The sequence below is a fragment of the Hydra vulgaris genome, chromosome 12 (genome assembly GCF_038396675.1).
Source record: "Hydra vulgaris chromosome 12, alternate assembly HydraT2T_AEP".
In the NCBI taxonomy this organism is placed as follows: Eukaryota; Metazoa; Cnidaria; class Hydrozoa; order Anthoathecata; family Hydridae; genus Hydra; species Hydra vulgaris.
In genome coordinates, this window is record NC_088931.1 from 26,723,082 (window position 1) to 26,738,483 (window position 15,402).

The 15,402-nt window shown below is 25.8% G+C and overlaps 2 protein-coding genes across 2 annotated transcripts in view; both read right to left on the minus strand.

Moving 5' to 3' along the window:
- LOC100206133 (WD repeat-containing protein 82) overlaps positions 1 to 12,561 on the minus strand; it is a 40,001-nt gene extending 27,440 nt beyond the window's left edge. The window contains exons 1-2 of the mRNA XM_065812738.1: positions 12,360 to 12,561; positions 12,131 to 12,228 (exon numbers count right to left, since the gene is read on the minus strand). Of these exons, the coding sequence (XP_065668810.1) occupies positions 12,131 to 12,228; positions 12,360 to 12,520 (259 nt within the window). The 5' untranslated portion in view covers positions 12,521 to 12,561. The remainder of the gene's footprint in view (positions 1 to 12,130; positions 12,229 to 12,359) is intronic.
- Positions 12,562 to 14,701: 2,140 nt separating this feature from the next.
- LOC100214426 (NTF2-related export protein 2) lies at positions 14,702 to 15,115 on the minus strand. The gene has a single exon (XM_065811673.1). The coding sequence runs from the start codon at positions 15,113 to 15,115 to the stop codon at positions 14,702 to 14,704; it is 414 nt and encodes a 137-aa protein (XP_065667745.1).
- Between the last annotated feature and the right edge of the window lie 287 nt (positions 15,116 to 15,402).

Genomic DNA, 15,402 nt, shown 5'->3' on the forward strand with positions numbered 1-15,402 from the left:
TCCCTAAAATATTTTCTTGTTTAACCTTTCTATATTCAACACAATCGAAAGTGTGTAAAAATAAGACCTGGATATGACAATGGTCTTCTGGTCTACATGACAATCTGCCAGAGGGAGGTGACTAACCATCACAAAATTTTTCTAGCAAAACAACTGATGATTTTTTTCCGATTAGGTGAGCATGTTATTCCTTTTATTTTACATGAAATGTAAAAACAAAAAAAAAAAAAAAAATAGAAAATTGTGTAACATTTTTAAAGGAATTTCTAAATCCCAACACATGTTTTGTTTACACAATAAAAGTTAATTTAAAACAGGTTTGGCTCTAAAAACCTCTTCATATTTCTACATATAATTCTTGAGGGAATTCTTATAACCTTTTTTTTCATTAAGTCCATCTACAAGAGCACAGTGAGCTGTGTCAAAAGTCAAAAATGTCATGCTCTTGAAAAAAAAATTTTTTAATAATTCTAAAAGTTTCTACAATATAAATATTTTATTCCTAATTTTGAGTATTGACTATTGATTTGTTTGTAATAACTCTAGCCCTTCCCCTCCTATTCTGGAATAACTAATAAAAATAATAAAATTAAGGTTGTAACTTAAGTTTTGATTTAAAAGTTATTTCTCATTTTCATTCACATTATTTAGTTGACATTTTTATCCATACACTGCTTCAATTTATAGGTTTTAAGTTGACCTAAAAGGTACTCAAGATGTTTCAAGATAACAATACTTTGGGTGTGCATGAGATGTATTCCATTGAGAACAAAATAAAATGCGTTCCTTTTTGGGATTTTTTGCTTTTTTAAATAATCACTTTGCAGATGAAATTTTAACTCAGCGACAGATTTAGCCTTTTTTGGTGTTTTAGATACTAACTTCTAAACATAACTAAAAATATAAATGTTTAGAGTAAACTTTAAACATTTATATTTTTATACTTGTGTCAAAATAAGGACATTTTGTAAAAATATTGGAATGTTTGGAACAAAAAAGCCCTATTAATTTTACCCCCTGCTCTAAAGGTGAGAGTAACAAGTTCATAAATTTTTTTTTTTCCACTAATCTTAACTAAAATCATATTAATTTAGAAATTTCCAATTTTATAACAAAATCTTTCAGCGTTCAAGAATTATGGCAATATTAAATTTGTAACGCCCTCAAACTGAGAGGGTTACAAATTTAATTTTAAAACTTTAAATAGTCTCATTTTTGCATACTAAGAAATAATTGCAAAATATTCGAAATTTCTTATTAAAAATGAATTTAGTTACAAATAGAAAAAATAAATAAAATTGTTAAATCGTTGCTCTCACATTTGGGGCAGGGGGGAAAATATTTTTAGGCTTTTTTTTTGTTTGTTTTATTTCCAGGCTCTAATCATCCTAATATTTTGCAAAGCATCTTTATTTGACACAAACTTAAACATATAAATGTTTGAAGTTTATCTTATGCTTTCTCAAACATCAAAAAACGCAGATTCTGAACCTGAAGTTTTTTTAAGCTTTATTTTAAACCTGAAAAGGTCTCTGCGTAAAAGCAGTTTGAAAATTTATTTGACATTTAGGTATTAAGATTAAAAAAATTTGCTAAAGATTTATGAAAGAGCTCCCAGTATCGAGTCAAAATGAGGCTAACAAGACAAAGGTTTCATAAAGATAACAGGAATGCAGTTTGTTTTTGCTGTCTAAATAAAGACATAAAATGTTATAAATAAGAGAATTATATATAAATAAGACCCAGCTCTGCAAGAATTATTTATTCTATATGTGGATCCTGGGTTTATTTTGGAAATCAATTCTCTACCATCTGAATGTAAAAAATGTCTTCATTTAAGAAAGATTAAACAAAAGTTTATCATTAATGCTGATGTATTGATGATATTAGAAAATGTAAATATATATAAATGAATATAAAATACTATATTAAATAATTTTAGAATGAAGAGTATATTTTTCAAAACATAGAAGATTAATGGAAGATTGGAAGAAGTTTAATACAGAAACTAGGATACTGATCTATGCATTCCATTTGTTATATTGCAAAAGAGAAATGTCATCGAAAAATCAATCTTTCAGAATTTATTGAGGATTTTAGTAAGAGCCTGTATCCTCAGGTGCGAAAAATGCATCTATTTGCACAGTTTGATGCCAAAGGGTAGGTAAAGGTATCATTCTTGTACAAAACCTGCAATAGTGCAAAATCTGCATGCGCTCATTTTTTCTCAAGACTTAAAAACATCCAAACAAGTTATTTCCTCTGTACTAAAAGATATGTATAAAACATCGGACAATAAATAATTAACTGTAGCAACAGGTAAATGTGTATTTCTATTTATCTATGTTTATTATCAATTTTATATAATTCATTTATATTGAAGTCAAACATTAGTGAATAGAAAATTTGGGTTGCGAAGATAACAGTAATGTAAATGAACTTTATCTTAAGTCTTTCCAGTTAAATCAAGTTTATGAAGTAGTTTCATGCAGCTTTCAACTAACACACAACAATGGAAACTGCAAGGTTGAAGATACAATTCAGAAAGATGTTGTACTTGTTCCTAAACCAGGAACAAATACAACATCTTTCTGTGGGAACTAATAAAAAAGATCTATGAACACAGAAAACTTAATCCCTATAATTGCTTAATAAGATTTGGTATTGATGGGGGTTAAAGTTCACTGAAAGTCATAATACACATCTTCAACCCAGAAGAGCTACAATCAGAGAAAAGAAACATAAAAAATACAGGGGTCAATGAAGTTCTTATTTTGGGTCTTGTACGCGGAGTACAAGAAAGTAACTATAATTTGGAGAGGCTCATTAAGTTACTTAAGCTGAATGAGCTAAAATACATAGTAGCAGCTGACCTGAAACTTACTAATTTGCTTACATTTACTATTTATTAAATACTGGCACATATTTATATATTTTCAAATAATTTACTTCCAACAAGATTGCAAGCAACCACTATTAAGTTATGAGTTATTTTAAAATTGAGAATAAGTAAAAATACTAGTAAATGGTTAACTGAAGACTTAAAAAAATGCAGGTTGTATATAAAAGTAAAACATAAAGATAGCTAAAAGTTATAAGGTTTTTGCAAAATGCAAAGAAAAACACTGGATTAATAAAAAAAATTTTAGCATGAAGGGAGCCACTGCAAGCCTTAGGCTGTTACAGAAGAGAGATCATATTAAAAATCTGCTGCTTGTTCTAAGCAATCAAAAAGTGAAGATTTTTTGTCAAGACAAGAGTATAAAGTTGAGTCATCAGCAAATAGAGCCACTTTAGATGTAAAATTTTCATGAAGATCGATATTGTAGATAAGAAACAATACAGGAGCAAAGATAGAAACTTGTGATACTCCTAAAGTTACTTAAAGTAAAAAAGAGTGTAGGCCTTCAAGAATAACTTTAATACTGCAGTTAAAAAAGAATAACTTAATCTAAAAACCTTTATATAAAGAAACTAATAACAGAGTGAAGACTAATCATAGGATAGTTGAAGAGGTCAAAGTATTTTCTAGAGTTTTGAAAAATTGGAACCATTTATTTGGCACTTTTTAAAAGTTTAGCAAAATGTAGAAGTGTTTAATTGAGAATTAACTTTAGCATTGGAAGCCAGAGTGATATGGATGTTTAACAATGGGTTAATATGTTTAACTGGCAGGAAGAGTGTGGCCATTAGATTCAAGAGTCAAATTAGAGTAGGATTTCTTTGCAAATAACTCTGCTTTATTCTGGAAAGAAGTAAAAAGATCAGACCCATGAATTAGAGATAATTATAATGTAGATATTTGATTTAATGATTATCATAATGTTATACTTACTTTAGTAAATGACATTGTTGAAGACTAACCAAAAGTCTCTAGAACATAACATCTGATGTAAGATAAAAGATTTAGTAAACTAAGAATAACAGAGCATAACATTAGACAGGATCATTTTACATTGCCTTTTGGAATAATAAGAGAACATTTGTCCTTAAGAGAGATGTTCTTGTAAAAAAGATGAAATAAATGATTAATAAAGCAACTACTCAACATGGTAAAAAATGTGGAGTAGAAGGAGGCTTGACTTAAAATCAGAGTTGTTAAGACCAAAAGTATTAAGGCCAAGGCCACATGTTGCAAGGCCAAGAATAAGAGTTTCAAGGCTAAGGCCTATGCAAACATCTTTAAGACCAAAGACTTAAATTTTTGCCTTACATTAAGGCCAATTATTAAAAAAACTGTTGGTAGCAAGTGCTGTGACAATAAAACCACATGATTTTAAAATTAGATCAAGGTTATGGGCAGAATTCAACTAAGTCAATAAGAAAATATGATTGTAGATATATATAAAAGCCGAAAACAAAAATACATAAAAATAAAGAATGAAAACTTTTAATTCTTTAATTTTATGTATTTTTTTTATGAAGGCCAAAACAATCAAGGCCAAGGCCTTAATTTTTGGCCTTAAGGCAAGGGCAAGGCCAAGGACTAAAAACTCTGCTTGAAATTGAAGAGTAGGAATAAAAGCTTCCACACTTTTAGTCCAGAAGGAAAAAAAGCTTTGATTTAAAAAAAGATGTGCTTTATGCATACAGATTATGGATATAAACATATGTTTGCTATTTATTTTGATGCTGGCATACAATATTCTTTTATTTTTATATATACTTTAGTATTTATATGGTGTAGTATTTGCCAAAATAGAAAATGATCAGATGATGATGAGGAGGAGGAGAATAGTAATGATGATTATAATGATCATGTTGATCATAATACTGTTTATATATAAACATATATATACAAAATATAACATGAACTTTAAATTAAAAATATATACTTTAGGATGCATAAATGTTTATGTAGCCTGATCACAAACCCAGCCCCGGCTATATTTTATCAAACCCAGCCCTGGTTCCAGTCAAATATCAACCTCGGTTGCTTACTAATAAATATAAATCTTTTGGAAATAAACAAAACATGCTTTTGAACAAACAAACATTTCTTTTATAAAAAACATTGACTATATTTTATTCAGGTCTAAGAGCATCTACAGAAAATTGGTTGTTGCTATGAAAAACTATCCATAGCAACCAAATATAATAAAATATCTTTTGCATATGAATCATAGATCTCATACTTGTACTCAAGGCAAATTTTGTAAATGTAGCTCTAATGGAAAACCTCTAACTTATTAAAATAGGCTACTGCTAGGCAAAATTAGGTATTTATTGCAACTAAATATATAAAAAAGACCACTTTAAAAAGAAGCATCTATCTGTTAAATTCAATTATATTCTTGTATCTACCTGTTAATTCCTTTACCCTTGTATCTATCTGTTAATTCCTTTATCTATGGATTTCTTTTATAATAAATTTTAATCATAACTAAATACATTCCCTTTTTTCTGAAAAAATTCAATTTCCCTGTAAATCCCAACAGTAAGTAACATCTTTTGTAAGTCATTTTTTTACCCTCTTAAAACAAATAGTATTAAATATTATAATGTTAAATAAAATTTCCTTCGCATCTGTTTCAAATAGAATGCAGTTTAAAAATAGAAGTGAAATAACGGTAACTAAAAACATTAGGAATGTCTAAAAACAAGAACTTTTTATTCAATTAAGAATTTCTCAAGCTGTCAAGAAAATAAATTTCTCAATTCAAAAATCAATAAAAATTATACTAAACTTTAAGTTCCTATAGTATCAATTTAATAGTTTTTTTACTACTAAAACTAATAGACATAAAAATCAAACAAAACATTAAAAAGCAAATTTTTTTTTTTATTGCTTTTCATTCTTCTTTGTCTGAAAAATGTCTGGTCTTGAAGTATATATTTTTAATTTAAAGTTCATGTTATATTTTGTATGTCAGGATTTTTCTCAAGAATTTTTTAAATCTAGAATATTTCAAATTTAAGTTTCCCTTAAAAAACTTTAGACAAAAACAACCCTAAATATAACTTTTCAACAATTTGATGTTATGAAGTTAAAACAAAACTTTTCATTATTATTGCACAACTTATTATCAGAGTAGAATAGTTGATATAAATAGAGATATGGTATATAATATTTAAAACAAGTGTGGAGCCGATTCAACACTTAAAAAAAATCTTTATTAAGAGTTAATCAGTTTAAAGACTTTGCTGGATCATTCTATAAATGGACATAAAGAAGTTGCTCGAAAACTCAAAATAAAATATTCAAATAAATTTTGTAATTTAGATAAATTAAGTTAGGGGTTTCAAATGAAGCGAAATCACATGAGAATTTCAAAATTGATAACAATACTATATAAAAATAAATGTCAGATTTAGCAACATAAAAAATGAATTTATAAACTAAATAGAAAAAAGTGCATTTTTACCAATTTTTTTAACAAAATTTTTTTTTCAATAAGATTTTTATAATATAATTTTCATTTTTGAAATTTTTATAAGTTTGCTTCATTTAAGACATAATACATTTTTAAAGAATTTTTTTAGTCGATAATATTAGGAACTCATTATATGTTCAAGGGTCTTGAGGGACCCCTAAAAATATCTTTACTCAACAAATTTTTAAAACCAGTGTTTTTTTATCACACAGAACACATTTAGGGGTGGTTGCATATATTTTTCAATAATTTTGTTTTTTGGGACACCCTAATATACATAACATCTTAGAAGTAACTACCCATCAGTTGAATATTACCCTTTGCAAAATTCACTAGACTTGCTTGGTCTTCATAAGTGTAATTAATGTAAAACTAATTTAGATTTCGTTATTCCTTTATTAGATATCAGCATTGACAGGATAATATATATATACACAGTGTGTTAGCCAACCCAACGGCGCCACGTATACTGCCAAGTTTAAGATTTCGAAAATTCAATGAGCTTTTTTTTTTTTTAAAAAAAAAATATAGGACAATATCAATAATTTTGTTGAAAAATAATAAATATTAAGTTAAAAAAAAATGTTGATATATATATACACTGCGACCATTTTCTATAGACGCATCTAGAATTTAGCGGATTTACAGTGTTACCGTGGTAATAAAAATGTTCTAATGGTACTTTTGAATAAGTATATGTAAGAAAATAATGATCCATTATGAATCTGATTATTAACTGTCTTGATTGTATTAAAATAATTAAATTTTTAATATTCACGTGGCAATTTTCTATAGACGCCTTATATTCTGTAATATTTTTTATTTTGTGAGTCGAAATTAAGTTGAACTTAAATAAATGCCGAAAGGAAAGACCCTTACCGATATTGAAAAAGGTCCAATATCGGCTTATCATCAAAAAAAAGATCCAAATCGAGAAATTGCTAGAAGATTGAAGAGATCAGATCACGTTACCCATAATTTCTTGAAAAATCCAACAGATTATGCAACAATAAGCGGAACCAAAGAAATATAAGGTTTCAGGTCGTGAAAAACGCAGAATTGTTCGACTTGCATTAAATTCATCAAAAAGTAAAAGTGAATAAAGCACCAAATTTGAAGCCCGTTCACAAACAGAAACGGATGAAATTCGCCCGCGAAAACATGGCACGCGATTGGAAACAAGTATGAAATTTCAGGGTAAATTCTCATGAATACGTAAGATGTTTAAATAGCTGAATATTTTTGTTTTCAATACCAGGTGATTTTTTCGGACGAGAAAAAGTTTAATCTTGATTGGTCTGATATTTTTAGTGGCTACTGGCGTGATTTGAGGAGAGAACCCAAATATTTTTCAACAAGGAATTTTGGTGGTGGATCTTTGATGGTTTGGCTTAGGTTTTGTGCAACAAAAAAAGTTAAATTTAGCATTTACATCTTGCAAAATAAAAAGTTCTGAATACATTGATGTGCTAAAATTATGTTTGATTCCATTTAAAAACAAATATCGACACAAAAAATTTGTTTTTCAAAAAGACGACGCCAGCATTCACTCTAGTAACAAGACTAAAGCTTGGTTTAAAGCTAAAAAAATCGAGAAAATGTGGTGACCTGCTCGCAGTCTAGATTTAAATCCTATTGAAAACATCTGGGGATTCATTGTAAGACGTATCTATGCTGACCAGAAGCAATATAACTCTGTGGCAGAGCTAAAAGTAGCGGTATCAGAATGCTGGGAGGATATGGAGCCAAAAGTGCTGGAAAACTTGGTGGGAAGTATGGCAAAACAAATTTAGCAAGTAATTGAGCGCAAAGGAGGTCCAATCAAGTATTAAAATGTGATAAAAACATTTTTTTTGATAGTTTTGTTAAAAAATGTGAACTGCGTCTATAGAAAATAGTCAGCTATCTTTTGAATTTAATTCATTTATGATTGGCCTCTTTTCAAATTTGATTTTTTTTGGTGATAATTTTCATTATTTTTTGATACTTTATTTATAATTTATTGAAATACACTATTAAAATAAAATAAAGTTAAGTACTTTTTAAGTGTATATATATATATATATATATATATATATATATATATATATATATATATATATATATATATATATATATATATATATATATTTAGTAAAAAAACTAATAATTATAACACTCGATTTATTTAAAACATTAATCCGAGTTTCATGCAAATAGCGATCATCAGATGTTACATCAGGAAAAATGAGGCAATAAATTGCCAACCTAAAACTGTTAAAGGTTGGCATCAAATTGACAAATAAATTTGACACAAAAGAGGTTACCATAAAACATAGAAATGAGGTCGGCGATTTTTTGCCGACCTCAAACACTTTAAGGTCAGCAGTTAAGACAGCATTTCCGAATGCCGACCATAATTCCGAGGGCTGTATATATATACTATAGCATATTTATGTAACAAATTGTTAACCTATTTTTGTTACATTAATTTATACAGCTATTTCTTTTTAAGGCTTTCAGTGTGACGTCCAACTCATATTCTGAGCATTTATTTTATAATCATTTTAGTTGTTCCAAAATTATTAGTAAATTCAGTATAGCATATAAACTTTTTATATACAAAACAAAAAATAAAGTTGAACACACAGTAAATAAAACACTTCATTTAATTACTAATTAATTTTTAAAAAACACTCAAGTGTTAAATTTTTTGAAATCAAGCAGCCCAGTTTTTATTATATATATTAAAACGTTAAAACTATCTATTATTAATTTAGATTTATGTTATTATTTATTTAATCTTTTGTCCAATGGTTTTTATAAATTTCAACAAATATATTAGCTTTTAAAACCCCTTGTAAATTTATTTTACAAAAAGTTTAACTTAAAAGTTATTTTAATGCTTATAAAAACCAGTAGTTTTTACTACACCATTAAATTTGAGTTATATTTGTTTTCACACTAACAATTTTTGCAATTAAAAGTTGTTTATAAAATCAAAGACATATAAATAGATTATTATTACTATTAATACTAAGTATCTGCGTCTTAAAACGGTACAAGACGAAATGAAACGAAGCGATAAAAAATATTATTTTGATAAAACAGGTACGAAACAAAATAATTTTTATACAATTTTACAAAAAATGGTACAAAACGAAACAGAGTTTTCTTGTTTCATGAAAAATACGGTACTAATCGAAACAATAGCTTTTTGTTTTGTAAAAACCGGTTTGAAACAAAATAAAGTTAAACTTTTTCTGAAATGAAATGGTAAAAAACCAGATAAACAAGAAATTTCTGAGTTTTACCAGGAATACTTATATTTTTACGACAGATATGGTTATCATAAAATTAAAAATTTACTTTTACATTGTACCAATTTACGCAGACATTTTCAATTTTTACAAGAAATTAGTTTTATTTAGACTTACTAAATTAATTAGCTTTGCGGAATATTGAAAGTTAACACAATTATCTCGTATTTAGTAGGTTCTCTCTTTTATATAATAGAACTTGAAATATTTCATTCAAACAAAGTTTGTTGTTGATATTTTAACCAAAAAGTATATTAACAAACCAAACAAAGTTTGGTTTGCTAATATACTTTTTAGTTAAACTTTTGTTTACAAAACACTAAGTTAGTAAGTAAGTATTAGACGCGCATTTATTCTGCTTGAATGTTAAAGTTCATGTATTGCTTGGGAGGGCGTGGGAAATTATGAAATATGTGTTTGGGGCGGGGAATTATGAAATACTCCGTAGAAACCAATACAAAACAAAACAAGTTTTATTTGTTTTGTAAATAACGATACGAAACAAAATTTTCTTGTTTTATAAAAATACGGTACGAAATGAAACAAGCTTTACTTGTTTATTTTTTTGTTTCGTAAAAACGGCATGAAACGAAAATTATTGTTTTGTACCGTGTCAAACAGAATTTCCGAGAGGATACGAGAAGATGCAGGTGCTTAATTAATACATCCTTGATAAAATTATTTGTAGAAAAAGTTTGAAAAGATTTATTAAAAAAACACAATATTTATTTAAATGAAACTACATATAATATTCTTTGATAATTTAAATGATAATTTAAAATGGTTTTATTGTAAATAGTCATTTAAAGAAATTTGTTACTTTATTTATTAAAGTAATAAGTACACATAATAATTTATGTAATCTATATATCTATAATTTATAAAAATTTACAAAGCATTTCGCATAGCATAAAAAGTTTTTAAAAAATTTTTAAATAACGAAATATAAAATATATTTCCCTTTTTAAATTTAAGTCTTTTTCATTTTTTGATCATTAAAAAACTATGAATGCATGTTTAAATAACATTTCTGACATCACACTGAAATAGCCTTCCAGGAGATTTAGTACATATATCTATGGAGATATATATGGTAATAAACATATATTTGATATTTATTTACATGCTGGCATACAATATCCTTATCTATTTATATGAACTTTAGTAGGGGAGTTGCTGAAATTGGAACACCTAAGGGATAAATAATTTAAATAAATTTTTTAACTAAAGATGGTTTAACTAAGAAACATTTGTGAATTGATTAATACAAACAGACAACCCTACTATACTTTTAACCATAATTTGTCTTCATTGATTGCACTATTATTGGAAATATATTTGGTTTTGTCAAGGTACGATTTTGTTCCAATCAAGGTAATTGGTTTTCTAAGTTGGAATACTTTGATTCCTTAACTAGATAAAATAAGTTTAGGTTATTACTTGCATTTTAAACCCAATTGTATTAAACATGAAAAGCCATATAACCCACAGAAGTATAGTTTACCTGGTGCAATCAATAAACCAAATTAGAATCACCTAAAATCAATGATGCAAAAAAGCTTTTAATTGATGGTCACATGAAAAATAAAACATTTTACTGAAAAAATGCAAAATATAGTCATGAGATATTTTGCTTCTAAAATAAATGCAAGTGTTTCAATTATGACGCAGTTCCAATATTGGCACTCTCTTCTATTTATATGGCGTAGTATTTAGCTTGGCCCTAGCCAAATATTATCCCTGGCCATTTACTGTGCAAATATATTATTTTATTATGTAATAAATTTTGATTTTTATAATTAATTTTTTTTTAAACTTTATTTACCTCAAAATAATTAATCATTGTGAAATTTTGAGGTAAACTTTACTTACTTCAAAATAATCAATTAACTATTTTGAGGTAAATAAAGTTTTGGATAAACTGCAATCTGGTGATCAAAAGAAAATATTTTTGAATGAAATTTAAACTTTTGAGATTTACAATTGCACATTTTAATATAATATTACATTTAACCCTTTCATTTAATTATCATCCTAAACAATGACTCGCCATAACGGTAACAAACTATTAAGCTCTAACAATTATTTTTAATATTTAAATTTCAAATTTTAATTGTTAATTTGTTTTTTGGTTGTTTATCAGTTGATAATCACGAGTCATTATTCTTGGATGTATTTATATTTCTTCCACCGAAAAAATATGTACGCTGTTTCCTTTTAATTAACAAAAATAATAGTTCTACAATAAACCCTAACTGACTGATTTTCTCATTTATTATTTAAGTTGACTAAAAATAATGAGTAAATATGTTTTAATATTCATTGTTTTTTTTTAATGTGATCTTTTTCAGCCTACTGTTATTTCCTTACATTCATGTTCAATATTTAATAAAATTGAACATCGTAAGCATATTAAAAATCTAAATATTTACGTTCATTACAAATATAAATCCTTACCATCTACTTTAGTGGATGTGTGTATAACTGAATGTGGTGCGTGTGTAAATTGAATAAGAGCAACACCATACTTTTTGCTGTGAGAGGTTTTTTTTTGTCTGAAAACACATTAATAAAATTAAAATTTTTAAAAAACAATTTCAAACTAAATTATAAATTAAGTAAAAATATTTGCACAAAACTGATTAATCTTTAATATTTGTATAAAATAAAAAAATAAAAAACTTACTTTCCATCAAAGCAGTCATAAATCACAATGGAGTCATCATCACTGCTTGTAACTAAAGTATCGCCTGATGCTGAATAATCTATGTGGTTGATTTTGTCTGAGTTATCACGGAATATTTTTGCAGGTTTGAATGCACGAATCACACTATCTGTCAACTTCATTGGTAGTTATATTACAATTAAATTATTTATTTGATACTATAATGATAGTTAATATAAAACAAGCCACACAAGCTTGACTGTAGTGGACTTGAAGAGATAGAAACATAAAAAAATAACAACTCATTTTTAGATCCTAAATTGAAATTCTGTATATCCAATTGATATTAAAAATGATTTTAAACAGAAGTAATTTCATTCAATACATTGTGAATGTGTTCAAAAAATTACAACTTCAAACACCTTTTTTTATCTTAAACAAAATCAATTTAAAAAAGCTCTAATAAATATTTTATTCTAACTTCATGACATCTTTTATTATTAAAACTATAACTATCAGTTGTTTTTTTTTTGTTACTTTTTACTCATTTTAGTACCAACCAAATGTAATTTTTCAGTGTTCATTTTGCATGTTTTATGTCTATATTCTTTTTTATTATTATTACCAACCAAATGTAATTTTTCAGTGTTCATTTTGCATGTTTTATGTCTATATTCTTTTTATTAGTCATGTTTAAAAACTGGCGTCACTCCTATAATTACACTGACACCATCCTTATAAATCATTAACATATTATTATAAAATAATTTTATATTTATAACTATGAAATATCTATTATCAATTTTTTTATTCATTTACAATTATTGTAATTATCATTATTATAATTAAAATTTGTATTGCTCTTCATTAATTTTGTTATCTTAACATATTTTTATGATTTCTACTATAATTCTTTATTAACAAAATTATTTTTATTGTAATTATTATTGCTGTTGTTGTTATTATTATTATTGCTATTGTAAAAATGATTACAAATGGAACATATAAAAAACTTTTGATGTTGTTGTTGTTGTTATTTGATGATGTTGTTGTTGTTATTACAAATTTAATGCATTGAAGCTTGTGAGAAAACAAGTCAAACTTTATTTAAATATTTTTAGTAATTTACATGATGTTTTACATGACTATACATTAAACATGCGATATAAAAAAAAATTAATACAATCTGAATTTAAATATATTCTGATATAAATAAAACTTTCAATAAATATATAACATCATAAATACTAACTTATCAAATAGTTACTATGAAAATTTTTTTTTTTATAAAAAATTTATTTAATAAAAAAATAAAAAAGGAAAATTTTCTTAACAGACAAAAAACTACATAAGATTGTAATATATTAATATGTTTTTATATATACATACTTATAATCAATATGTATATATTATATATGCACACATAAACATTTTTATCATATAATAAAAAATAAAAAAAATAAATAGTATTTTTTAAACCGTAATTTTCAAAATGGAAAAATAGAGAAAAACTTTTTGTATCTTCATAATTATTATATTAAAAACGATTTAAAAAAATATTTTAACAAAAAAAAATATATCAAATGATCAGAAAAATACTAACACGAGATTTATATATCTAAAATAAATTATAATAAATAACTGAGAGTTACTTTACTTTCCTGATTGCACTGGAAAAAAATATCATTTAAAAAAAGAAAATGTTAATTACACACTAGCATATTTCAAAACAGTCAGACCTTCTATTATAACATAATCCTATAAGGTTTCTAAATATAAAGAAAAAAGCTTTTTTATCAAGCTTCCCAATACCAATAGATAATAAAAGCACTCAAAAATGTTTTGCAAACTCGTTTTGCTTAATTAAAGCATTATATATAAACAAAAATACAAGATATAGCTGTCACAATTGATATTGTCAATGTACTACTAGAAATACCTGATTTAAAAAAAATTTTATATTCAAATGCTGGATTATTCATTATCCATAATAACTTATATAACTATAATTATGACTAGTTAATAATAATTTGTTAAAAAAATTGTAAAAGGAAAAAAATCCACCCATATTAGACTGGTATTAAATACAGATATTTCTAGCAGATTACTCATGTGTTTGACTAAAAAACTAGTGTTTAGGTTTCAGTGATTCAATAATCCAAACATAGAACGTAGAAAATTGAATTAAAGTTTTTAAAAAAAATCACAAACTAGTACACAAGGTTATTTTGAAATTTTAAAAATAATTAAAAACCAGCACAAAGTTTTTAGAAATAAGCTGTCCCATTAAATACAATACTAATATAATAAATACTAATAAGTGTAATTTTTATAATAATATATTTATAAAGGAAACTCATTTATCAATCAATAAACCGAAAACAATCATTTGCAATTTTCCAATTTCCATTAACATCCATCAAAATAAATTTTTGCGTAAAGTACTTTCTCTGTTTTTCATTTCCATACTTAACTGCGCCTTCACATACTAATAAGATAGACGTTCTATCAGGACAAGCAACAGAAGATATAGGTTGACAATCAAGTGTTGACAGCTCATGAGATGTAATTGGTAGATTGATGAATAAATTGTTGATGCTTGTAAGACCGTGATACCCGTTTCCATTCCATATAACGGAAGACATGTCTGTATAGAGCTTCTGTAGTAGGTGCCGTTGTTTGTCATAAGTGTTGTAATACAAAGTACTAAACTCTTCTGCTGATTCACAAGCTTTATCAGATAAAAACTTAAAGTCAGAAACCAATGCAGTAGCCATAAATATCTTGATAAAGCTTCAATAAATATATAGTACAGGATTTAGTAATAATAAGCAACAATAATATAGACTATTATAAAAAATATAGATGATATATATAAGGAAAACAACATATGTATATATATATATATATATATATATATATATATATATATATATATATATATATATATATATATATACATACATATATATATATATATATATATATATATATATATATATATATATATATATATATATATATATATATATATATATATATATATATATATATTTACACCACA

What these genes read in the sequence shown, in the direction of transcription:
- LOC100214426 (XM_065811673.1), bottom strand. Translation starts at nt 15,115, where the DNA reads ATGGCTACTGCATTGGTTTCTGACTTTAAGTTTTTATCTGATAAAGCT.